Source organism: Suncus etruscus, chromosome 3 (assembly GCF_024139225.1).
Source record: "Suncus etruscus isolate mSunEtr1 chromosome 3, mSunEtr1.pri.cur, whole genome shotgun sequence".
NCBI classification, from domain to species: Eukaryota; Metazoa; Chordata; class Mammalia; order Eulipotyphla; family Soricidae; genus Suncus; species Suncus etruscus.
In genome coordinates, this window is record NC_064850.1 from 143,873,995 (window position 1) to 143,901,653 (window position 27,659).

Genomic DNA, 27,659 nt, shown 5'->3' on the forward strand with positions numbered 1-27,659 from the left:
GCTTTTTTTCTAAGCTGAAGGCAGTGTTAGGAAACTACTTTTTAGTTTGATAGCCACACCTACCTGTGCTTGGGATTTATTCCTGATTGTGCTCTCAGAGATCATTCTGGTGTGCTTTGGGGACTATATGGATGGCAGAAATTGAACTTTAGTCAGCTTTATAGAAAGCAAACAACCTACCCACTATACTGTCTCTCGCCCCCACATTTTTTCCTTAAGTTGATTCTGTCTCTGTAAAGTCAAGGACATATTTAAGTAGGTACTCTATGTTTATTAATTATTTTATTTTATTATTATTGGCCACACCTAGCTTGCTCAGGTGTGGCCTGGCTCTGCACTCAGGATCACTCCAAGAGGGACTCAAAGGACCATATGGGATGTAGGAAATTGAGCCTAGTAGGCTGCATGCAAGGCAACTACCCTACCCACTCTGAATCTCTTTAATTTAAGATATTTGTGTTGTGCTTGTCCCATTTCCATCAAAATGATCTTGGAGGACTGGAATTTGTTAGTGCCCATTCTAGTAGTGTTGACTTTAAATGACATCAATATGTACTGTAATATAAAAACAATAAACTGCTGTTATTAATTATATGTGCAAAGGTTATTTTCTCATGTTTATGACTTCTTTCTCTATTTTAATGTTTCTGCATTATATAAACAATTAACTTTACAATTGTAATTTTTGTGCTTTACCTGTCACTGCTTACAGACGCCGAGAACTTACTGTTGTGCTAACACTGAAGACTTGGAGACAGTTATTCATCACGTTCACAGTCTGTACCCCTCTGCTCCCTTTCTGGCAGCAGGGGTTTCAATGGGAGGGTAAGGCTTTTTATTTCTAAACCTTCTCAGAGGGAAATGGTTTTACCAAGGCCTCTACAGAGGTCTGAAACCTACACAGACATTTTCAAATACATAACTTATCGGAGTAATATTGACTACATGTTGCTGAATGAAGGGCAGAATTAATTCAGGGGTATTTTAATGTTTTCCTTGATTCCTTAGGATACAAGTACTTTTTGGAGGTCTCTGAGCTTAAGTTTTGGGGGACTCTGAGTTTTGTGAGCCTGGAGGTTGTCGGAAGCCCTGAAAGTTAATTTCCTTGGCGCCAGTGTTGCTCTTCTTGTTCCTAAATATTCCCCACCACTGTCCCTGAAATCAGCCACTACTTGGAAGCTTAACTTCTAACAGGACTTTCCAATCAGAGAAATTACTTATTACTCCTTTAAATTGAAGAGGTCTTCAAACTCCCCCCACACCAATCCCCACCCGAAGGTGGTGTTCTCTACCTGTTCCTTTGTGGTTGTTTTCGTTGCTTTGAAATTGAATTGACCCTGGAGTGATCTTTAGAATGGGGGAAAATTTTGTTTTAACCCTTTCCTTCCTCTTTTGGTTAAGTATATGAATATTATAATTTGCGCTACTGGCAGGGGTTACTCCTGGCTCTACGCTCAGAAATCGCTCCTGGCAGGCTTGGGGGACCATATGGGATGCCAGGATTTGAACCAATGACCTTCTGCATGCAAGGCAAACACCCTGCCTTCATGCTATCTCTCTGGCCCCCTTATTTGGAATTTTTATTTGTCATGCTATATTTAAAATCCTCTACTAACAATTGTTTATACTTGTTGTTCTAGTGTTGGCAAGCTTGATAAGATCTAAGATTTTAATTATCTGGCACTTTACCAGGAATATATTTGCTAAATCATTGTCCAAGACTATTTATTCGAGTTGGCTTATGCATGAGATAAGAAAAGATGTCTTAATTTTTTAAGTTGGTTTATCTAGCATTTTAATTTTCAAGACATCTTTGGAGCTTACTTACTTGAAAATAAACCACTTTGACAAATAATGGATTATGAAAAATGGGTTTTAACCACTGCTTTTTAGAATCTGGTAAGCATAAAAGTAAAAAGAACAGTATCTTTCATTAGCATGGAAGGTCTGACTTGACCTACTAAAGGAAGAAATCTGAATCAGTGCAGAAAACCCAAGGCAGGATCTCTGAATTATGCTTAATGGACAGTCTTTCAGTTCTTTTTCTTTTTCTCCATAATGTGAGCCACAGAGGACAGGGTGCCAGCTAAACTTTTTTCCCCTTTATCATATAAATCCTTGACTTTTTAAAGGCTAGATCTTACATAAACAGACCCAGATTCTCTATTCAAAAGCTCCTGGGAAATGCCTATTCATGTGGCATTGAAGCCTCTGTGCCTGGAGGCAGAACTTGCCCATTAGCCTTTGCAGCTGGCTGAATATTAATGTCTTGTAAATTGTTAGAGGGAAGCATCCTTTCTAGTTGCCTAGCACACTGACACATTCCCAAGTAGGTTTACCACATGAGGATGTGTTTTAGAGTTTGGGTGGGGGGAATAAAACAGACAAAAGCATAGGCTGCTAAAGACCATATGTGCATTGCATTTATACCTGTAGACTGGGGTAATTCCCCAAAATTTGATGCCTGGGACCAGGTAGGGTCTTTGAGCCAGAACTGAGTCTAGCTGAGGATCCAAGCCATGTTAGATGCAGTCAGCTTCAAGTCAACTGAAGAAATGGTAAGCAAATTTTTGGCATGTATTGGGGGAAGATCCAAATACATACAAAATAAAGGGATGGTGTACAGTGGGCATACACTTGCTTTGCTCTCAACCTACTCCCTCATCTTACCCCTATCCCAACCCTACCAGAGGGGGGGAGATAAGAGGGGGAGAAAGAGAGAGAGAGAGAGAGAGAGAGAGAGAAGAAGGAAGGAAGGAAGAAGGAAGGAAGGAAGGAAGGAAGGAAGGAAGGAAGGAAGGAAGGAAGGAAGGAAGGAAGGAAGGAAGGAAGGAAGGAAGGAGAAAAAGAAAGAGAGAAAGAAAGAGAAAGAAAGAAGAAAGAAAGAAGAAAGAAAGAAAGAAAGAAAGGAAGGAAGGAAGGAAGGAAGGAAGATAGAAGGAAGAAAGATCAAAAGAAAGAAAGAAAGAAAGAAAGGAAGGAAGGAAGGAAGAAAGGAAGGAAGGAAGGAAGGAAGGAAGGAAGGAAGGAAGGAAGGAAGGAAGGAAGGAAGAGAAAGAAAGAAAAAGAGAAAGAGAGAGAGATAAAATGCCTACCAAGCACAGAGCCAGGAGTAAGCCCTGAGCAAATGAATGAAGGAAGGTGGGAAGGAAGGAAAGAAGGAAAGTAGTCTATATATGCTCATCATACAACTTCAATTATAATAAACTTTAATTACCCAACTTTAATAATTAACAACTTGTGGAATTTTATCAGTATTACTATCTTGATGATTCCAACTTTGTATTAATATCTCAACACAGATGATTTTAAAATAAATTTCTGATATCATTTATAAGTATTCTAAAAGATATCCCTATAAGATCTTTTTAAATTAATCTTTATATATATTTTATTTTCATTTAAGTTGTTTTAATTTTAGGGCCAGAGTAATAGCATATAGGGCCTTTGCCTTGCACTAGGCCAAACTGGGTTCTATTCCCAGCATCCCATATGATCCCCTGAACACTGCCAGGAGTACTTATTGATTGTAGGAGAGCCAGGAGTAACTCTTGAGCATTGCTGGGTGTGGCCCCAAACAAAACAATAATTTTTTTTATTTTATTGTTATTTGTTTGTGGGTAATAATTGGGAAAGCTCCTGGCAATGCTTGAGTGACTCTACTAGGGATCAAACCCAGGGTGCTAGCAAATACAGAATATACTCTATTTGAGCTATCTCCTCTGCTCCTTTCTCTTTCTCTCTCTTTTTTAATGACTATATACATTTTTGTATACTTATTTAAGCACCATGGTAACAAATTTGTTTATGGTTGAGCTTCAGTTATAGAATATACACCATCCTTCACCAGTGCACATTTCCTGCCACCAATGTCCCCAGTTTCCCTCCCACCCACACTTCCCCTACCAGCTTCTGGGATAGGCATTTTACTTCTCTATCCCTCCCTCTCTCCTTCTCTGACTTCTCTACCTCCCCTCTTCTCTCTCGGTTTTCTTTTTTGACACTGTGGTTTGAACTACTGCTAATGAAGTGGTATTGTACATATCACTTTATTTCTTTTCAGCACCCAGTCCTTGTCCAGAGTGATCAGTTCAACTGCCATTGTCACCAGGGACCGACCATTCACTATACAAACTGCTTTAACCACTCTATGGCAAAGCTTCCTACCATGGACTGAGTCTCCTGATCCTAATCTCTATTGTCTCTTGATATTATTACCATACTATCTTTTATACCGCCCCTTTCTTAAAACAACAAACAAACAAAAACAGGCTTGCTCATCAGTCCATGTTCTCCCTTGTACTTAGATCTTGCTTGGTTGTTTCTGTTTCTTTGCTTATTTCCACTCTCGAAGAGCCTCTCTCAAACATGTATTTCTCTCTTTCTCTCCCCTCTCATTTTTCTAAGTAAGTTCAATAAAAGCTTTCTGAAAATCAAAACAAAAATAAAAATAAGTTCTGGAGAAATAGTACAGTTGGTAGGGCACTTGCCTTGTAAGCGAATGACCCATGGAAATCAAACACAAGGCCTCTCATTTGCACAGCTATTGATATACCACTAAGCCACATCTAGACAATCAATCATTAAAATTTTCCCTTTAGACCAGCCTGAACTCCAGCCAAAAGAATAGGTCATCAAATCCAAAGCCCTGGAATGAACCCTTTGCAGGAGAGTGTTATCTTTTAGATGGCTTGGTGGGGCCAGAGAGAGTACAGCTGGTCTGTGACCTGGGTTTGGTACCCTGTACCACATACGATCCTCCAAACCTCACCAGGAATGATCCCTGAGCATAAGCCAGGAAAAAGCTTTCTGCAAAGCCAAATGTGTCTTCAACTTGAAACATAGTAATACATATATAAATTATTTTGAAGACTTGTTTTCAAATACTAACTCGCCACTTTTCTTATAAAATTAAATAAAAAATACCCCCTACAGAGAGAGAGAGAGAGAGAGAGAGAGAGAGAGAGAGAGACAGACAGACAGACAGAGACAGAGACAGAGAGAGACAGAGAGAGAGACAGAGAGAGAATAAATCTATCCTGCAAGCCATTTGGGTTTAGGAAATTTATTTTTTGGGCCGGGAGAGATAGCACAGTGGTGTTTGCCTTGCAAGCAGCCAATTCAGGACCAAAGGTGGCTGGTTCGAATCCCCGTGTCCCATATGGTCCCCTGTGCCTGCCAGGGGCGATTTCTGAGCAGACAGTCAGGAATAACCCCTGAGCACCGCCAGGTGTGGCCCAAAAACCAAAAAAAAAAAAAAAAAAGAAATTTATTTTTTAAAAAGATTGGTTTTGGTGGCTTCCCACCTTGCTGGGACCTGAGTCATGGCTTATAGAAGAGATAAAATGTGGTCTGAGAAATGATATGACTATGAAAGAGATCCAAGAGAACCAGTACCTCCATGAAGTCACCCTGATGATTACCATAGAGTAGTTGATATTGTGCCAAAGAAAACACCCCCGCTAGACAGACCTGGTGAAAGAAGCTACCATAGATACTACAGTCATGTTGATTACCGGGAATATGGCGAGGGCCTTGATTTTTCTCATGATCAAAGAAGTGGTCCACCTCATAGAGGAGATGAATCTGCCTATCGGTGGAATGATCACATGAGGGGTGTCTTTAGAAGAAAAAGTTTCTACTCTTCCCATTATGTGAGAGACTGATCTCATAAAAGAGGGGATCACTTCTTTTTTTTTAGAGAATTACCTGTAGGCCGCAACGATTCTCTACATAGCAGATCTGGCTTCATTGTCAGTAGTAGAAGCTATTCTCCAGAAAGAAGCAAAATATATTCTTTCCATCAATTTCAACATAGCAGTAAAGAGAGACCTGTTCAATCTTTGAAAACATCAAGCAATACTTCACCCTCTACTTCTATAGCAGTTCCTTCATCAAAGGTGTCAGAAAAACCCAGTAGGTTAACTGAAAAGGAACTTGCTGAGGCTGCTAGCAAGTGGGCTACTGAAAAATTAGAGAAGGCAGATAAGAGTAACTTAACTGAATTTTCTGAATATGAGGCAGGATTCACAGCACCATTGTTTATTGATCAGCCAGAAGTCAAATGCAGCAGATAGCATAGAATTATTTAGACAGTCAACTAACTAAAACAATAGTATCAAAACCCAAAGTAACTTAACAGGTTTACCCGCAAGATTGTGCAACTTTCGAAATGGTTGTGAAATGCTAATTGAAAAAGATTGCATGGACATCGTAAGGCGTTTGCCTTTCATGCAAGTCATTGGTTCAAATCCCGGCATCCCATATGGTCCCCCGAGCCTGAGAAGACTTAACAACAACAACCTGCTTACAGGACAGGGCTCCCTGCATTGCCCTTTAATGGTGAGGTGAAATGAGAGGACGCTCCACATCCTGACTTCAATGTAGGATATGCAGATTCCAGGATCTTTAATACAGAAACATGATACCAACAACAGAGACTATGTGAAAAGTGTGTTGGCACTACAGACAATGTCTTGGATTGGATGATCTAGCTTGCCTGGAGCCTAGAGTTGGTCTTATGCCAGGAAACATCAGGGGTAGGGTCTCTTTGTATTTAGGTCAAGGTTATTCCTTTCCATGCCCCTCATATTTTTCGGGCCACACCTATTTGATGCTCAGGGGTTATTCCTGGCTAAATGCTCAGAAATTGCCCCAGGGTTGGGGGGACCATATGGGACGCCGGGGGATTAAACCGCGGTTGCGATCTTTCCTTGGCTAGTGCTTGCAAGGCAGACACCTTACCTCTAGTGCTACCTCACCGGCCCCTCGTTTAAAATATCTTAATTAAAAATTTTAAACTACATAGAGATTTTTTTTGTTTGTTTTTTTGGGTGCACAGGGGTTACTCCTGGTTGTCTGCTCAGAAATAGCTCCTGGCAGGCACGGGGGACCATATGGGACACCGGGATTCGAACCAGCCACCTTTGGTCCTGGATTGGCTGCTTGCAAGGCAAACACCACTGTGCTATCTCTCCGGGCCCAGAGATTTTTCTAATACATAGTTAACTGCCCCAAGTGATGGGTCAGGTCGTCTTTATTTATTTATTTTTATTTGGTTTTTGGGCCACACCTGGTGGCACTCAGGTTACTTCTGGCTCTGCACTCAGAAATCAGTTCCTGGCAGGCTCCGGGGACTATATTGGATGCCAAGAATTGAATCCAGGTTCATTCCAGGTCAGTCGTGTGCAAGGCAAATGCCCTACTGCTGTGCTGTCACTCCAGCCCCCACAGTTATAGTCTTTTCAAAGTTGGAAGTCCTGGAGAACAGTTTTCTGTATTACTCATGTTCTGTAGTCTTCCTTACTTTAAGATCACTTTATTTGATTTTTTTTTTTTTTTGGCCACACCCGGTATTGCTCAGGGGTTACTCCTGGCTGTCTGCTCAGAAATAGCTCCTGGCAGGCACCGGGGACCATATGGGACACCGGGATTCGAACCAACCACCTTTGGTCCTGGATTGGCTGCTTGCAAGGCAAACACCGCTGTGCTATCTCTCCGGGACCCAGATCACTTTATTTGAATGCCATGTGGCATTGCTCCTTTTTTGCATAGGCACATTAAAATGGGAAAATACTATACATACAAATAAGATCCTATCTAATAGAGATTTGAACACACAAATCTTGTAGTGCAAAGGGACCTTACACCCTGAACATTGACATAACAACCTGGCACAGGCCTCAGAAGAAAGGGCACTTTCCATTCAACCCTGAACCAGGGAAGCCATCCACTAAACATCCAGGTTTGTCTATAACATCACCTGGAAGCAATCCTCTACAATGGAAGACCCTACCACTGCTCAGACATCGACCTGCTCAAAAGAGACTTCCCTTAACACTGAGAAGACTTAACAACAACAACGACCTGCTTACAGGACAGGGCTCCCTGCATTGCCCTTTAATGGTAAGGTGAAACGAGAGGATGCTTCACATCCTGACTTCAATGAAGGATATGCAGATTCCAGGATCTTTAATACAGAAACATGATACCAACAACAGAGACTGTGTGAAAAGTGTGTTGGCACTACAGACAATGTCTTGGATTGGACAATCTAGCTTGCCTGGAGCCTAGAGTTGGTCTTATGCCAGGAAACTTCAGGGGTAGGGTCTCTTTGTATTTAGGCCAAGGTTATTCCTTTCCATACCCCTCATATTTTGGTGGACCTATGCAAACAACAATTGCCACTCTAACACCGTTTTTACTGTGCTCCTTTGACTCTAATCCTTAAAAAAAAAACCCACTTAAAATTTGAGGTTAACTTAAGCTAATATGCATGTACATGGAAATGTAAAAAATACTATGCCTCTAATGTTTAAGGAGTTACATAAGTTTTATGGCTTTAGATTGCCTTGTGTGCTGTTAAGAAATATTATAATGTGGGGCCCAGAGAGATAGCACAGCGGCGTTTGCCTTGCAAGCAGCCGATCCAGGACCAAAGGTGGTTGGCTCGAATCCCGGTGTCCCATATGGTCCCCTGTGCCTGCCAGGAGCTATTTCTGAGCAGACAGCCAGGAGTAACCTCTGAGCAACGCCAGGTGTGGCCCAAAAACAAAAACAAAAACAAACAAAAAAATTATAATGTGTTACAATCTGGGGACTTGAGGAACAAAGTAATTGTACATGGATTCTGTTTTATTTATCTTAATGTTCTTTGGCTGAAAGTTCAAAGTTAAGATATCAGCAAGGGGACTTCTTCTAAGAATTATGTTATGGGTGATTGTCCTTCCACTGTAACTTTACCTTGGCCTCTTTCTTTGCATCTTTGTTCTCATAATTAAAAATAAAAAAATTTAAAAAACATGTTCTTTGGGGGCCGGGCGGTGGCGCTAAAGGTAAGGTGCCTGCCTTGCCTGCGCTAGCCTTGGACGGACCGGACCGCGGTTCTATCCCCCGGTGTCCCATATGGTCCCCCAAGCCAGGAGCAACTTCTGAGCACATAGCCAGGAGTAACCCCTGAGCGTTACCGGGGTGTAGCCAAAAAAAAAAAAAAAAACATGTTCTTTGAACTAATAGGAAGACCAGAATAAAAAAAAAATCACTTTATTTGGTTACACTAGTGTTAATTTATAAGTAATAAAATCATTACATTTAAAAAATCATAATCTTTTTGGATTTCATAGTTAATCTTATCTTGTAAAAAGTTTGAATTCTGAATTCTGATAATTTTCACTTGTTGCTTGCATATCTTAGGTATTGTATCTTTTGAAATGCTAAATATACTGTCCATATAAATGGAATATTTTGTTATCTTAGATAGTAGTTGCTTTGAGAATGATTCTCACCATCATAAAATAGAGTACTTAAGTCTTAGAATACACCTTATGGAAAAATCTTATATTTGATGAATTCAAATGTCTTTTATTAAAATAATTCTAAAACTTTTGACTATTTATGCATGCATCTTAAGTAACATGCATCACTGAGGACCAATTTGATATTAAAGATTATTTATTTAAAAATTGAGATATATTTAAAAAATTTTAATTAAAAGAGAAAATTGTAATATGAGAGGATAAAGGATTTTTTCTCTTAAACTATTTATAGTAGTACAGTGTTTACTATAGAGACTTGACTAACAGAGTTTTATTGTTTTCCCTTTTAAGGGATTCTTAGCCCTTGAAAAAGTTTCTTTAAAGAAATAAAGTAGAGCAGGCAGTCAGCTGAGCACAGCTAACCTGAATAAGCAATTTCTGTAAACATCCATCATGAGCAAGTCATCTACATCATGGTTTAGTTAACAATTCAGCTGGGGGGGGGCAGAGCGATAACACTACAGTAGGGCATTTGCCTTGCACAATGCTGACCTGAGACAGACCTGGGTTCAATCCCCAGCACCCTATACGGTCCCCTGAGCCTGCCAGGAGCGATTTCTTTTTTTTTTTTTTTTTGGATGGGGGGTTAGGTCACACCCGGCAGCGCTTAGGGGTGTTACTCCTGGCTCTGTGCTCAGAAATTGCTCCTGGCAGGCTCGAGGAACCATATGGGATGCTGGGATTTGAACCACCATCCTTTTGCATGCAAGGCAAATGCCCAACCTTCATGCTATCTCTCCAGACCTGATTTATGTTTTTCTTTCTTCTTAGGTAATATGATTCATAATTAGAAATAGGATGTCCTGAGAGGTTTAGTGAATTATTTATTATGTTTCTTGTTTCTCTTCATTTTAGAATGCTGCTTTTAAATTACCTGGGGAAAATTGGGTCCAAAACACCTTTGAAGGCTGCTGCAACTTTCTCAGTTGGTTGGAATACTTTTGCTTGCTCAGAGTCGTTGGAGAAGCCACTGAATTGGTTGCTTTTTAATTACTATCTGACAACTTGCCTCCAGTCTTCAATTAATAAGTGAGTCATCTTTTAAAACTGGTATCTCTGGGGGCTGGAGTGGTGGCGAAAGCAATAGGGCATCTGTCTTGCACGCGCTAACCTAGAATGGACCACGGTTCGATCCCCCCAGCATCCCATATGGTCCCCCAAACCAGGAACGATTTCTGAGCGCATAGCCAGGAGTAGCCCCTGATCGTCATCGAGTGTGGCCCCAAAACAAAAACAAAACAAAACAAAAAAGCCTGGTATCTCCAAACATTTTTGGATTATATGCCTCTAGCAGGGGTCCTGAAACTTTTTAAACAGGGGGCCAGTTCACTGTCCTTCAGACTGTTGGAGGGCCAGATTATAGTAAAAACAAACATTATGAACAAATTTCTATGCACACCGCATATATCTTATTTAGAAATAAAGAAACAAAATGGGAATAAATATAATATGTGGCCCGCGGGCCGTAGTTTGAGGACCACTGCAATATATCTATGCATTTTATATATTTACTAACCCATACCAAAATATTGTTTTATAAGAATAGCAAGAGAAGCCTTCAATATAAGTGGAAAATATAAGTAAAGTCTGTAATGTTTTCTTTCTATATCTCAATGAATTATCTGTCCAACCTCTAAAAAACATCCCTCTGCTTTGAAAATCAATATTCTAAATAACTACAATATTAGATAATATGTTGAGGCACCAGAGCGATAGGTAGGGAGGACATTTGCATTGCACAGAGTTGACCCAGGTTTGATTCTGGTTATCCCATATAGTCCCCTAGCCTACAATAAGTAATTTCTGAGTGCAGAGCCAGAAGTAACCATTGAACACCAGTGGATGTAGCCCCCCCAAAATACATTAAGTATGTTGAACCTTAGGCTGTCTCTGTAGACGTTTTACTTGTTGGTAAGCTTATCAGTATCTCATTCTAGCCTCAGTTATAATCAACATATTGAATGCTTTTATTGCTAAGTAATATAGTTTACAAATATCCTGCTTCTGAAATTCTATGTTTTTTTATATCAACTATTTTTTTATTTAAACACCGTGATTACACACATGATTATAGTTGTATGATTACAGTCATGTAAAAAACACCCCCCTTCACCAGTGCAACATTCCCACCACCAATTTCCCAGCTCTCCCTCCTCCCCACCCCCCCACACCTGTACTTGAGACAGGCTTTCTACTTCCCTCATTCATTCACATTGTTATGATAGTTTTCAGTGTAGTCATCTCTCCAACTGCACTCATCACTCTATGTGATGAGCTTCATGTCATGAGCTGCACCTACCAGCCCTCATCTCTCTTGTCTCTGAGATACTGTTAAAAATGTCTTTCATTTTTCTTAAAGCCCATAGATGAGTGAAACCATTCTGTGTCTTTCTCTCTCCCTCTGACTTACTTCACTCAGCATAATAGATTCCATGTACATCCATGTATAGAAATACTATGTTTTTTAGAAACTTAGGAGACTCCTGGGGCTGAAGAAATAGTACAGTGGGTAGGGTGCTTGTCTTGAACACCAACTGATTCAGATTAGATCCACGCATCCCATATGGTAGCTCAGCAGTAGAACACTTAGTTTGTATATGTGAGGCCCTGGATTCAACCCTCAGCACCTCAAAGGTGTTCCAAACAAATCTCAATATAATTCTATCTCTGATTAAGTAAAAAATTTTTGATTGCCAACTCTGAACTCTGCTATTTAGATATCTACTATTAAGTATTTTAGGTATGCTCAAGATGGGAATTACCTTAATTTTTTACTTTTGAAATTCCCTTCTTCCAGGCACCGGCATATGTTTGTGAAACAAATTGACATGGATCATGTTATGAAGGTAAGAGAAAGATTTATATAATATTATTATTTCTTTTCTTTTAATACCTAGGATATATTTAATCTGTTCTGTTTTTCAGGCTAAGTCTATCAGAGAGTTTGATAAGCGATTCACTACGGTTATGTTTGGATATCAAACAATTGAGGATTTTTATACTGATGCCAGTCCAAACCGTAGGCTGAAGTCAGTAAGCATTCCAGTGTTGTGTCTGAATTCCATGGATGATGTCTTCTCACCTAGTCATGGTAAAATTCATTTTCTTGTATATATTTTTCAATGAATTAACCTTTAAAATACTCTTCTTTTTAGAAAATCCAATAATAAAATACAAATGTTTTTCATATGCTAAACAGAAAAATGTCTAAACATTTATAATTTAGTATCTAAGCACCCCATTCTTCTTATTTTTATTTTTTTTTATTTTTTGGTTTTTGGGCCACACATCCTGGCTGTCTGCTCAGAAATAGCTCCTGGCAGGGGCCAGGAAGGTGGTGCTAGAGATATGGTGTCTGCCTTGCAAGCGCTAGTTCGATCCACGGTTCGATCCCCCGGCGTCCCATATGTTCCCCCCAAGCCAGGGACGATTTCTGAGCACATAGCCAGGAGTAACCCCTGAGCATCAAACAGGTGTGGCCCAAAAACCAAAAAAAAAAAAAAAAAAGAAAGAAAGAAATAGCTCCTGGCAGGCACAGAGGACCATATGGGACACCAGGTTTCGAACCAACCACCTTAGGTCCTGGATCGGCTGCTTGCAAAGCAAACACCGCTGTGCTATCTCTCCGGGCCCCCCATTCTTATTTTTATTACCTTCCTTTCTTACTGAATATGTCATTCTTTGTAGAAATTATGTTTCAATGTTTTGCCTCTAGAATACATTATCACTTAGTTTTTCTTTATGAGGTTATTATACACTGGAATTTTTCTTTGCTTTTAAGTTAGAAAATAATGTAAGCATTTATAAGTATGATGTTTTTGTATGTTAATGAATGTAAGTACTTTCAGACAATTAGTCATATTTGATATGAAATTGTCTTTGATGCCCCCATACTATTTTTCTAATTTATGCTTATTCTCATTTTCTCTCTTCACTAACTCAAGAAATATGAAATTAGTGAAAAATGAGAAACAAGTAACAAACATAAAAAGCCAGGCTTGAGGCTAGAGAGATAATCAGCAGATCACCGGCACCCATATGGTCAGTCCTTTAGACACTGCTAGGAATAATTCCTGAGTTCAGAGCCAGGAGTAACCTCTGATCATTGCCAGGTGTGTCCCAAAAACAAACTAAAGGCCAGGCTTGTTCTTCATACCTGTGTTCTTCCTTGTCCATGTATCTCACTTGCTTGTTTCTATGTCTCTGCTTATTTCCACTCTGGAGAAGTATGTGTTCTTTCTTGAATACATGTTTTCTCTCTCTCTTCCTTCACATATTTTTTTTTATTTGTGTTTTTGTTTTTGGGTCACACCCAGCAGCACTAAGGGTTTACTCCTGGCTCTACCCTCAGAAATCGCTCCTGGCAGGCTCGGGGGACCATATGGGATGCCGGGATTCAAACCACCGTCCCTCTGCATGCAAGGCAAACACCCTGCCTCCATGCTATCGCTCTGGCCCCCCCTCACATATTTCTAAATAAGTTTCAGGTAGCATGGGAGATAAGACATTTAATTTACTGGTCTTTCATCCATTTGGCACTGCATATAATACCCTAAGGTTTGGCAGGAGTCACTTCTGAGCACATAGCCAAGAATAGTCCCTGAGCAATATCATTTATAGTCCAAAACCCTTCCCCCAGAAAAGATATTCTGTTTATAAGCACAAAGCATATTCATTGTAGAAGCTTTAGAAAATTCCCAAAGTAGGGAACATTTTTTTTTCAAATTGGTATAAAAAATTTTAGACATACTTTGGGAATTTTCTAAAGTTCCCACAAATATAATCAATGTAATGCTGTAAATCAATATTTTTTTGTTTTGATGCTAGTAGAGTTAAAAGCTTATTCCTGACTCTGTGCCCAGGAATAACTTCTGTTAGGGCTCAGGAGGACCATATGGTGTGCCAAAGATTGGACCTGGGTTGACCACATGCAAGGCAAGTGCCATTCCTGCTGTACTTGCTTTGGCTCCATGGGGATGGCATTCTGTTGTGTGGTTTATGATTAACTATAGATATGTGATGGTTTTTACCTGCCTGGGCTGACAGTAATGGTCAAGAGGGAGGTGGATCAGGAAAGGTCCAGTAAAGAGGAATGCTCTTGGTTCACATCCTCTTGCCCATTTCCCTTCACTGCTTTGTTGCTGCGGTGACTGGGGCTGCACATGCATGATTTACGTTGTTTGGATACATTCTCACTGGTGCTCATGTGTATTCTGAGTGAAGTGCTCATCTGGGAGTAGCCATGGTGCTCACCATGTCTAAATACACGCAACTTTAAATGGTTGGAACTTCTGACCACAGGTCAGAAAATGATACTTTGAACTGTGGTATCATATGAATAACGTGGCAATTCGTTTAACTTGTGTTCACTGGACTAAGGAAGTCTGACATTTCATCTATCTTATTTTGCTGACCTTTCTTACTGGCAACAATTTTTGGGATGGGGCAAACATGGCAGTGCAAATGGCTTACTTGGTTCTACACTTAGATATCTCCTGGTATCTTGGGACTTCATATGGGGTGCCAAGGAATGAAGTGTGTCAGCCTCCTGCAAAGCAAGTGCCTTCCCTGATGTACTATTATCTCTCCAGCCCCATCTAACTGACGTTTTTCCAGCATTCAATCTGACCTATTTGGTATAAGTTTAAATTCATTATTTACTGTTTCATCCAAGTTCTTGAAATAGTCTTTTTGCTTTAAAATAGTGGACAATTGTCTGTATTCTGAGAAGCAAACCAACACCAACACATGACTCATGTGGTACAGCCTTTTGTTCTGATGACTGCCAACTCTCAGTGTTAGAATTTCTACATGTAGTCAGCCTGAAGTTGAAGCTCTTAATAATCCATTAGAGGCACATGAGTACTCTACATCTTAATGTGTGATGGGAAAGCAAAAATAGTATCAGCCATTTTTCTCTTCTTCCCCTTCAGATCTCACACCCGCTCCCAAGATAGATGTTCATTTTTAGGTGTTGCTTACTAAGGTTATGAATTCAGAATCCCTTTTGAATAAGGACTTGGCTTTCTGGGCCTTGATTAAGAGCATAGTGTTCCATGTATTTGGCTTACATAACACTCCCTTTTCAGAAAAATAAGAGATAGTACAATTGGTAAGGTGTTTTTCTTGCACGTGGCCAATCTAGGTTCAATACCTGATACCACATGTGGTTCCCCAGTTCCCACAAGAATGATCCCTAAATGCAGAGCCAGGAGGAAGTAAGCCTTGCTGAGCACCACCAGGTGTGACAAAACACACACTCACAACACACACACACACACACAAAACTTGAGCTACAGATATGATAAAAGGGTTAAGGCATTTACCTTGCACACAACTGACCTACTTATGACCAGGAGTGATCCCGAAGCACAAAACCTAAAGCACAGCGAAGTTCGGCCCAAAAACAAAAAGAAGAAACAAACAAAAAAACCTCCCTTGGTGGGTGTCAGAGTGATAGCACAGCGGGTAGGGCATTTGTCCTGTGTGTGGCCAGCTCAGGCTTGATCCCCGACATCCCAAATGATCCGCCAAGCCTGCCACGAATGATTTCTGAGTGCAGGACTGGAGTAATCCCTGAGCACCACTGGATGTGGCCTAGAAACAAACCAAAAAAAAAAAAAAAAACCAACAACCCACACACAAAAACACCTCCCTTGGTGTCACTTGGTGCACCCAAGGCTCAAAGCTACTGCCACCCCAACCAGGATTATTCCGGCACCCCAACAGGGAACTATCACCCAACCGGCAAACACCGCTCAGTGGGCAATTTGTGTGGGCAGCAACTCTAGCTTGTGAAGGGGCTTCTCCAGCAGTGTGGTAGTTTTATTTCCTTGATTAGAAAGGTGTAGGGTAAGGAGCTCTGACCTTCAATTAGTTGATTGCCACTAACACTCTGACCAGTAAGTGAAGTTGTAATTATTGCATCATCCATGTTATTTTAATCACGGAGACAAGTTGGAACAGATTCTGAAATCCAAACACTTGATGACAGATTGTGATCTGCTATAGACATTAATCAAATATTTTTTACTGTTTAAAGTCTCATTCTGAGGTAAAAGAAATCACATTTGTTTTATTCACCCAGCACTACTCAGAACTTACTCTTGGCTTTATGTTCAGGGACCACTCCTGATATAGGACTGGAGTACATATGGCATGGGGTCAGCCACATACAAGGCAAGAACCCCCTTACCACTGTACTATTTTTCAGGCCCACTAAATCAAATTTGGTCTTATAAGACCTGTGTTCTCAACCCTTTCTGACCGGAGCCCCTTACAGACTTTCCTGTGTCCCTACCCCTCCTTTATCCTATCAGTGGCCCCATAGTCCTGAGTCATGACTCCCCATTTATACAATTTTCACCTTGACCTCTTGGAATATCTTGAGTGCTCACAGAGGGCCAAATGACCCCAATTGAGGTACATTGCTATATAGAGCTCTACTCATTATAGATTTTTGTAAAGCTTATAGAAAAATTATTATTGGAGCTGGAGAGATAGTACAATAAGCAGGGCACTTGCCTTGCCTATGGTCAACCTGGGTTGGATCCCTGGCACCCCATATGGTCTCCTGAGCCCCACCAGGAGCTGAGCACTGCAAAGTGTGCCCCTCCCCCCAAAATATTAAAATATAATAAAGCAGCCAGAGAAATAATACAGGGGTTAAGATGCTTGCTTTGCATGCTGCCAACTTGGGGTCTCTCTCTCTCTCTCTCTCTCTCTCTCTCTCTCTCTCTCTCTCTCTCTCACTCTCTTTCTCTCTCTCGATATATCTCTTGCACTTATATTGTGCCCCGAGTCCTAACAGGAAGGATCCCTGAGTGCAGAGCCAAGAGAAAAACAGGAGCACCATAGGGTATGGCCCCCAAACCCAAAAAGTAATATATGTATATATACTTTTTGTTTTGTTTTGTTTGGGCCACACCCATTGGTGCTCAGATGTTACTCCTGGCTCTGCACTCAGAAATCGCTCCTGGCAGGCTTGGGGGGACCATATGGGATGCTGGGAATTGAACCCAGGTCCGTCCTGGGTTGGACACGTGCAAGGCAAACTCTCTAATGCTGTGCTATCTCTCTGACCCATATACATTTTTAATGAAGTGGGGGAGGGTGGGGAAAAAAAAAAGAAAAAAAATGTTTTTAATGAAGGACCTTTAAAAATATATGTCGAGGGGCCAGCACGGTGGCACTAGAGGTAAGGTTTCTGCCTTGCCAGCGCTAGCCTAGGACGGACTGCGGTTCGATCCCTTACCGTCCCATATGGTCCCCCAAGCCAGGAGGGACTTCTGAGCACATAGCCAGGAGTAACCCCTGAGTGTCACCGGGTGTGGCCCAAAAACAAACAAACAAACAAACAAAATATATATATATGTCGAGCCAGGTATTTGGCTCAGTACTTCATGTTGCATGTGTGAAGCCCTGGGTTTGACCCCACACTACATGCATGCACACGCAGACACATGCACAAAGGCACTATCACTTGGGCCAGAGAGTAGAGCAAAGAGCTGAAACTCAGGCCTTTTTTTGAACTTTGGTTTTTGAGCTACATCCCATGGTGCTCAGGGCTTACTCCTGGTTCTGTACTCAGGGGTCACTCCTGGTGGGACTTGGATAACTGTATGGGAGGCCAGAGATCAAACCTGGGTCCACTGCATACAAAGCAAGAATCCATTATACTATCAACTCCAGTTCCATAAACTCATCATGTAAGAGCCTCAAGTTCCATCCCTGGCTTGAATGGTCCTGTAAGTACTACCAAGTACACCACACACATGTGCATGCATACAAGTGAACATATAGATATGTACATATACACATATATACATATACTACATACATTTATAGTTAGGTGGCTTATATCAGAATTTATTTAGTTTTGCCAATTACAAATATTTGTTTAATGGTATTTTGGATTAGATTGGAAACAAAAAGGGCATACTTAATAAAAACTGATGCTAATTGTATTTATTGTTCTTCTATCCTCTCTTAACTCCTTTTTTTTTTTTCTCTCCTAGCTATTCCAATAGAAACCGCTAAGCAAAACCCTAACATTGCTTTGGTTCTTACTTCTTATGGAGGCCATATTGGTTTTCTGGAGGGACTCTGGCCAAGGCAGTCCACTTACATGGATCGAGTCTTCAAGCAGTTCATGCAGGCCGTAATTGAGCATGGACATGAACTCTCTAACAAGTAGTCCCTCCAGTGCATTTTGTCTGAACCACCACAGAGCAGCAACTCAGCTTAAGGCACAAATATTAACTACTACCGAGAGAGCAAATAAGCCGGCAGGTGGTAAAGAAGTCCAGAATGACATGCAAAAACTACTTTTTGGGAAACAAAACGACTTTGTAGCAAGAAATGAAATATAGATTTAGATTGTAATTTGTGTAGATTTTATTTTTACTATGCCTTACCAAGTATGACCTTAAAGTAGAACAAACATGAAATTGCACTTAACCAAAACTATTGTGTCAAAAGATTTTAATTCCTCAGGGTTTTAATTTAGGCTGGTATTTTTTTAGATTACTTATTTTAATGGTACTTTAATAAATGCTAAGAGTGGTTATTTGAATGTATGTTAAGTTGGCACATTCCTAAGTATATTTATATCTAGTAATGATAACATGAAACTGAAATGAGATAAATTACAGTATGTTAAATATTTTATGTATTCTAACTTTAGAAGAAAAATGCAACAATATTAGACTCCTATTGCTCTTTCACTCATGAATTAAGGCTGATTTAAGTTTTATAATGATTATAGTTCACATGCTTTTTAAAAATAAAATAGATTGTGTGCATATCTGTCATTATATTAAAATTAAACCTACCATTTTAAATTTTTCTGTTTATTTTTTAATCAGTCCCTGGAAAGTAATTTGTCATAATTTCATGAATTCATTGGTTAGAAAATTAAAACTAGAGTCATAGAGATAGTACAGGGAGTAAGGTACTTCCCTGGCATTTAGCCATGTTAGCTGAGATTCTGCTTAGACTCCCTGGCACCACATGCTTTTCTCTTGACCACCGCCAGGACTGATCACTAAGCAGAGGTAGGGGTAAAATCTGATCACCACTACGTGTGACCCCAAAACAAAATAGGAAATTTTTTTTAAATTATAATAAGATAAAAATTATTTTCTGGGATCAGAGCAATAGCACAGCAGTTAGGGTGCCTGCCTTGCATGATCTGAGTTCAATCCCCAGTATTCCATATGGTTCTATAAGAAGCACCAGGAGTGAACCCTAAGCACCACCAGGTATGACCCAGATCCCCCCCCAATGAATAATATATGATAAAAATTATTTCCTAGATGATTTCAGAGTTTTATAGATTGTTTCTGTGTTTTGTTTATTTGTTTTTTCAATTTTGGGGTCACACCTGGAGATGCTCAGGGGTTACTCCTGGCATTGCTTGGGAATCATCTGGGATGCTGGGGAAAAAACCCTAGTCAGGTACTTGCAAGGCAAGTGCCTTACCTGCTGTACTATTTTTCCAAGCGCATCCAAGGTGCTTGCCTTGCATGCAGCTGACCCAGGTTTGATCTCCAGCATCATGCAAGGTCCCCTAAGCACCATCAGGAGAGATTTCTGAATGTAGAGCCAGGAGTAATTCCTGAGCACTGCAGGTGTGGCCCAAAATAACAACATAAATTTCCAGGCCAGAGATAGTACAGGGATCAAAGCATTTGCCTTGCATGCAACCCCTTGTTCAATCCTTTGAGCACTGTTGGGTGGTCCCAAGCCCTTCCCTACCATTATTTTCAAGGGGATAGATAGTTCAGTGGGCTGGCACATGGTCTATATTAGAGACCCAAGTTGGATCCTTGGCACTCCATAGTTGCAAGGAGCATTCAGAAGAGTCTGGAGTAGCTCCCACGTTCTGCCAGGTGTGACCCACATCAAACTGCTTTAATCGTGCACAAGTAAGAGAAGATATCCAATGAAAACCAACACAGAGCCACTGGCTCAAAACCTAGTTACAGAACAGACTTGACTCGGTACAGATCTGCAGAGTTTATCTGTGACAAGCCGACATGCATGTGACTGAATTTGATGGAAACCCCTCCTCACCCTGCACTGAAGCCTATATTTTTACTGGTATTGCAGAACCTCCAATTTAGAAGGCTCCTTCTGGAGGAAAAAGGAGTGGCTGAATGGTCATTAAACTCCGCAGATCGACATACAAAAGAAATTAAAATTCTAGTCTTAGGAATTCTGTGCCTTCCGAAATTTTATTTTGGCTTTTAGAATTAAAATGTTTCCTTGTTGTGGAGAAAAAGGCTGATATTTTTGCAAATGCATCAAATTAACCCGAAAGGTTCCCTAGCATGGGAAACTCAGTAACATCTTTGTACTCAAATAGCCATTATAAAAGCTTTTATAGTAAAAATCACACAATTGTGGTTTTAGCTGCTTAGCAGTTCCCATGGTTCAAAATCTACTACCCTGCTGCCACTCAACAAGAGGCAACAGTAGGATTTGAAATAAGAGCTGACAGAGGTTGTTTCCAGAAGCACATGCTTGTTAGAATCGTCTTTCAGACATCAACATATTGGATGGCTTCTTACCTCCTTCCTTAAGGACCTTATGATCTGGCAAGGTGTGCTCTTCCAGTAGTATTATAAAACCTAACCTGCAGGGCCAAAGCGATAGCACAGAGGTAGGGCATTTGCTTTGCACGTGGCCAACACAGGACAAACCCGTTCGAATCCCGGCATCCCATAGGGTCCCCCCGAGCCTGCCAGGAGCAACTTCTGAGCACAGAGCCAGGACTAACTCCTGAGCAACGCCGGGTGTGACCTCCAAACAAAACAAAACATTAACCTGCACCTCACTTTATGCAGGTGGAATTTTGTTGTTATTGTTGATTTGGGACCACATCTGCAATGCCCAGGAGATACTACTGGTGGTGCTCAGGGGAGCATATGGGATGCCAGGATTGAACCTCAGTCAGTCTTGTACAGGCAAACTTTTCCCTGTGTACTATCAAACTAGCCTCCCAGGTAGAAGTGTTGTCTTAGAGTGATTATAATGAAAGATTATATCAAAAATATAATAAAGATTATAATCAGATTTTGGCTTAATAACCTGAGTTATAGAGCACATGCTATGCTTGTATGAAGCCTTAAGTAAACTTTTGCCAAGATTTGTGTTTGTTCTGCTTTGGGGCCACTGTGGTGCTCAGGGATTTTTTTTTTGGCTATGTGGGCCAGAGTGATAGTAGAGCAACGTGTAAGGGCTGGGGAATAGGTTTGCATAAAAGAGTTCCATACGAACTGTGCTAGGAATGATTTGAGAGAAACTCTCAGCACTATACTGGCTGTGGTCCAAAAAACCAAATGACAATAACAAAGTAAAATGAGGCAACATTTTAAGAAAATAATGGTGCTACTTTAATTTGGAACAACATGGTTATTGTTTCCTGTTGTTATGGCAATAGAGGAAGACTAATTGAAATGTCAAATAAGCATGGATATGAATTTTCACAGTATTACTTACTATAACCCAAAATGGAAAGAACCCAAATGCCATCAACCAGTGAATTAATGTACTATATTCACATCACAGGATATTAGTCAGCAATAATGTACATGCTTTGACTTGGGTGAACCTTAAATATACTGCAAATGAAGCCAATTCTGAAGAACCAAAAGCTGACTTAATTTCTATGAAGTACCTGGAACAGGCAGACTGCTCAAAAGCATATTGGTGGTGGTATAAAACTACAGGAAAGTGAGCGGAAACTGGAAGGTGAAGACTTAAGTTTCTTCTAGAGGGTATTGAAATACTCTGAAATTGTGTAGCTATTGATGCACAAATTAAGAGCTATTGAATTATACATTTTAGATGGGTAAATAAAACTTTTTAAAATACTCAAATGGCCAGGAAGATAGCACAACAAGTAGGGAGCTTGCCTTGCATGTGGCTGATCCAGGTTCAATCCTCAGCAGCCCATAAGGTTCCCTCAAAACACACCAGGAGTGATCCTGAGCACTTGAGCATTGCCAGATATAAAGCACCAACATATATTCAAATTAGGTACTAGGGAGGGAGAACGTGGTCTGGTCAGGGACATAGTTTCACATGTTCAATCCTCAAACACTCCTCTGCTGCCAGGTGTGGTCCCCAAAACAAAAAAGGACTATTAAATTGTCTACATTCTATGGGTTACCATTTGGCAGTGGATTCCCTGATGTCTATTCTCATGTCACTAGTTTCCTCACATTCTTCAGCAATGTGGCTCCCAAAAATTTATCAAAAATAACCCCAAATTCTGTGCTCATTTCACAGCACATATACTGAAAGTAACTATATTCAAAATAAACTTCCAAGTGTTATACAAGAAAAGGTTGGGGAGGAGGGGGCAAGATAGTATAGTGGTAAAGGTGCTTGCCCTTGTATGAGGCAGATCCAGGTTCGTTCTCCAGAATCCTTTATTGTCAGTCACCTGCATCCCAAGAGGAGTGAACCTGGAGCACAGAGTCAGGAATCAAGAGTGGCCCAGCGCTAAACAGAAAAAATATTCACGAGCCAGAGTGATAGTACAGTGGGTAGGGCATTTACCTTGCACACAGGTTTAGATTGACTTGGGGGCCCGGAGAGATAGCACAGCAGCGTTTGCCTTGCAAGCAGCCGATCCAGGACCAAAGGTGGTTGGTTCGAATCCCGGTGTCCCATATGGTCCCCCGTGCCTGCCAGGAGCTATTTCTGAGCAGACAGCCAGGAGTAACCCCTGAGCACTGCCGGGTATGACCCAAAAACCAAAAAAAAAAAAACAAAAAACAAAAAACAACCAATAGATTGACTTGGAATACCCTGAGCACTCTAGGAGTAATGCCTGAGCAAAGAAACAGGAATATGCCCAGAGCACCACTAAGTGTGGCAAATAAACAAAAAAGGCTTTGTCCTCTGTTTTAATCAATGCCAACTATACACTTATATGAAAATCCAGTTTTCTGTCTGGCTGAAGCAAGAATACAAATAGTAAAAGCTGTTGACAAAAGGTATGAGTCACATTTAGAATATAAACATAGGGCCGGAGAGATAGCATGGAGGTAAGGCGTTTGCCTTTCATGCAGAAGGTCATCGGTTCGAATCCCGGCGTCCCATATGGTCCCCCGTGCCTGCCAGGAGCAATTTCTGAGCGTGAAGCCAGGAGTAACCCCTGAGCACTGCCGGGTGTGACCCAAAAACCACAAAAAAAAAAAAAAAAAAGAATATAAACATAAACTGTTTCTGTATAGGTGATCTAGAGAAAATTTGGTATAGAAAGTAAAATATCGGGAATTATGGGCTGGAGAGATAGCATGAGGTAAGGCATGCCTTGCATGCAAAAGGATGGTGGTTCAAAACCCGTCATCCCATATGGTCCCCCGAGCCTGCCAAGAGTGATTTCTGAGTGTAGAGCCAGGAGTAACCCCTGAGCGCTGCCAGGTGTGACTCAAACCCCCCCCCCAAAAAAAAAAAAACAGGAATTAGTTCAAAAGCATACCAATGAAGATCTGATTAACAACACGGAGCAGCAGCAGGTTTCATTGGTTTCCAAAGACACTAACTCATAGAACCTAAATGTTCGTATTGCCCCTTTTACCTCCAATATTGTAACTTATTACTACTATTAACACCACACCAATAGGGCTGGAATGGTGGCGCAGTAGTAGGGCATTTGCCTTGCACACAGCTGACATAGGACGGACCTCGGTTCTATTCCCTGGGCGTCCCACATGGACCCCAAGCCAGGAGCAATTTCTGAATTCATAGCCAGGAGTAACCCCTGAGCGTCAATGGGTGTGGCTCAAAAACCAAAAAAGGAAAGAAAAAAGAAAAAAGAGGTCTAGCTTATAAATCTACATATAAATGAACTGTTTCTCCTTTTCTTTTTAAACTTTTTTTTAAAAATATATTTTATTTAAGTAACATGATCATAGTTGGGTTACAGTCACAAACAGAACATCCCCCTTCACATCCCCTGCCTGTATTCGAGACGGCATTCTACTAGTTATTTATTTTAAGTTCAGTAAATTGTATTTTTTTCCTTTAAGGATAAGTGTATAAGACTGACTCTGGGCCCCATGCATACCAGTCTGTCCAACCCAAGTCATTCTCTGTGGTCCCAGTGAAACTTTTTCACATTTTAGCTGTTGTTGGTATCAGGTTCCTATATTTAAAGATTCTGGATTCTGTGCATTTCTTTCATCCAAGTCAGGCTGATGTGGAGCATCCTCTAGTTTCAGCACACCATTAGATACAGAGCGATCTACCCTGCAAGCAGGCTGTTGCTGAGTCTTCTGGGTGTTGAGAGCACTCTTTGGAGTAAGTCAATGCCAAAACAATGGTAGGTCTTCCCTGGTAGAGGCTTGGATCCTGGTAATGTTATAGGCAATTGTGGTTGTTTCCATAGATGGTATCCATTGTTCAGGTGTGTTTGGGTGGTGCCCATTCTTCTGAGGCCTAAGCCAAATCATTATGCCAATGTTCAGGGTATAAGGCCTAATTGCATTACCAAATTTGTGTTCCCATCTCTATTAGATAAGAACTTGTTTGCATATGTATTATTTTCCCATTTTAATGTGCCTATGCAAAAGAGAAGCAATGCCACAAGATATTGTTGGTGCATCTAGGGGCCGACGAATGAAGTCCAACATTCCCCGTAACTTGGTTCAAACATGAAATCTATACAGAGATACTCTTCTACCAGTATTACTTATAAAACAGATCTCAAAGGGAGAAAATCAAACAATCAAATAACAAAACCAGTGGGCAAAATTGTCACTATATGAGGATGTTCGAAAAGAATTATAGATGTTAAGGGAATACATCTGAGATATACAAAGGAGATACACGTGTCCCTTTTATGTTTTAGAAATAGTCAAGAGAGAGGGTGTTGTTTTCGAGACAACTGTGATTTGAGCAAGCAAAGAAAACATGGAGCCATATCCTCCCTGTGTTGCCTGCTGAAGCTTCCACTCCCAGAGAGGCGTTTGCTTCCTAATTGCTGGAAGTCAGAAGTTCAACAGTCCCCTCCCAGCCCCTTACAGAATGAGGAAGCCTGGGGTCTTCTTTAAATTGCTCCTTGCTGGAACCTACTTGCTGGGACCCTGAGCAGGTCTCCAGTATTAACCCTGGGGACGGGGAGGAAGGAGAGAGAAGGCTGTGGGGGGCAGCCAAGGCTGTGTCTTCCCCTTAGCTTGGCCAAAAAGCCTACAGCCTGGAGCCATGCCGTCCACCTGTTGCCTGCTGAAGCTTCAGACTCCACCCAAAAAATTACTGTGAAAGATATATAATCCACCTTGGCCAAAACAAAAATCATCAGTACAAAAATATGGTTAAATGTGGGGTAATAGGAGGTGGGAGTGAGGGAGTAAAGGAATAAAACGAGCTCCTGGGTGGCTTTCAGATTATGACAAACAGATTAAACACAATGATATCCCAATATTTGTCAATATGTCCATCCATGTATAGGAAAATTTCATGACATCATCTCTCCTGATGGCTGCATAATATTCCATTGTATATATGTACCACAGTTTCTTTAGCCATTCATCTGTTGAAGGGCTACCACTCCCTGCCAGCTATGGCCAAAAATAGAATCAAGTTGAGGATGGAGCAATAATATGGTGGGTAGGATGTCCACCTACCTGGCTTCAACTCCCAGTACCTCATATGGTTCCCCAAGCACTATTAGAACTGACTGCTAGGGGGCCGGAGAGATGGCATGGAGGTAAGGCGTTTGCTTTGCATGCAGAAGGTCAGTGGTTCAAATCCCGGCATCCCATAAGGTCCCCTGAGCCTGCCAGGAGCAATTTCTGAGCATAGAGCCAGTACGGCCAGGTGTGATCCAAAGCCCCTTCCCCCCCCCCCAAAAAAAAAAAAAACAAAAAACAAAATTAGTCTTATATAAAAGCAGAATTTAAATAGGAAACATTCCTTGAATCGGGGACTGGGCAACAACCAGCAGTCTCAGGGATTATTCCTGGCAGCCTCAGGGGACCATATGGGATAAAGGGGGTCAAACCCAGGTTGGTCACAGGTCGGCCCACATGCAAGGCAAACGCTCTACCACTGTTGTTGCTCCAGCCCCAAAACATTCCTTATAAACTCCAAATATAATAATCTTACTAAAATATGTTAAATATACCTAAGCCTCTTTACTCACTTGTTTTTTGGATCACACCCAGCAGCGCTCAGGGGTTACTCCTGGCTCTACCTCAGAAATCGCTCCTGGCAGGCTCAGGGGACCATATGGGATACTGGGACTCGAACAATGGTCCTTCTGCATGCAAGGCAAACACGCTGCCTCCGTGCTATCTCTCTGGCCCTGCCTACTTAATTTCTTCTTTGATTTTCGGGTCACACTCAGTGGTGCTCAGGTCTACTCCTGGCTCTATGAGAAATCACTCCTGGCAGGCATGTGGGCCATATGGATGCTGGGAGTTGAACCACCATCCAGCCTGAATTGCCTGCGTGCAAGGCAAATGCTCTACCGGTGTGTTATCTCTTGGCCCTTTAATAAATTATTTTTTTCCCTCCTCCAATAAATTATTTTTAATTCCAAAATCAACATTCAAGGTTCTGCAGTCATTAATGGACATACAGAGAAAATTCTGGTCACATGCTGTTCCCTGCTAAGGTTGAACAAAGCAACAGTCTGCCTACTTTCAGCTCTGATACCATGAACTTTTGTCTACTTGGAGCCACTTTTTAGGCATTCTTTGCTGGTGGTTTTGTTTAAAATGGTCTGTATGGGCCTGGATAGCTCAGTCGGTAGAGTATCAGACTTTTAATCTGAGGGACCAGGGTTCAAGCCCCTGTTCAGGCTCATGCAAACTCTTTCTGGGCCGGAGAGATAGCATGGAGGTAAGATGTTTGCCTTTCATGCAGGAGGTCATAAGTTCGAATCCCAGTGTCCCATATGGTCCCCCGTGTCTGCCAGGAGCAATTTCTGAGCGTGGAACCAGAAATAGCCCCTGAGCACTGCCGGGTGTGACCCAAAAACCACACACACACAAAAAAAAAAAAGTCTGTAAGCACCTCTTGAAGCAAAATGGAGCAGTGGCACCAGAGGTAAGGCGTCTAGCCTAGGACGGACTACGGTTCGATCCCCCAGTGTCCCATATGGTCCCCCAAGCAAGGAGCAATTTCTGAGTGCATAGCCAGGAGTAACCCCTAAGAATCACCAGGTATGCCCCCCCCCCCAAAAAAAAAGCCAACATATTTTGGCTTACTCTTCAAGCTTGTGTTGTCTCAAACATGCATATTGCTCGCTTCTTCATTTGCTTATTTATATTTTGGAGAAGTCTATGTTCTCTTTCATAGTTCCTTTCTCTTGTCTCACATTAT

The 27,659-nt window shown here is 41.2% G+C and overlaps 1 protein-coding gene, 1 non-coding gene and 1 pseudogene across 2 annotated transcripts in view; all 3 read left to right on the forward strand.

Annotated features, from left to right (window-relative positions):
* The window catches only part of ABHD3 (abhydrolase domain containing 3, phospholipase), a 72,329-nt gene extending 53,171 nt beyond the window's left edge, over positions 1-19,158 (forward strand). The window contains exons 5-9 of the mRNA XM_049770098.1: positions 713-825; positions 10,170-10,343; positions 12,112-12,160; positions 12,240-12,405; positions 18,332-19,158. Coding sequence (XP_049626055.1) covers positions 713-825; positions 10,170-10,343; positions 12,112-12,160; positions 12,240-12,405; positions 18,332-18,510 — 681 coding nt within the window. The 3' untranslated portion in view covers positions 18,511-19,158. The remainder of the gene's footprint in view (positions 1-712; positions 826-10,169; positions 10,344-12,111; positions 12,161-12,239; positions 12,406-18,331) is intronic.
* On the forward strand, positions 5,325-6,217 carry LOC126003907 (periphilin-1-like; annotated as a pseudogene).
* Positions 19,159-27,065: 7,907 nt separating the features above from the next.
* TRNAK-UUU (transfer RNA lysine (anticodon UUU)) lies at positions 27,066-27,138 on the forward strand. Its single transcript has one exon. It is a non-coding gene; the product is annotated as a tRNA-Lys (tRNA).
* The last annotated feature ends 521 nt before the right edge of the window (positions 27,139-27,659 follow it).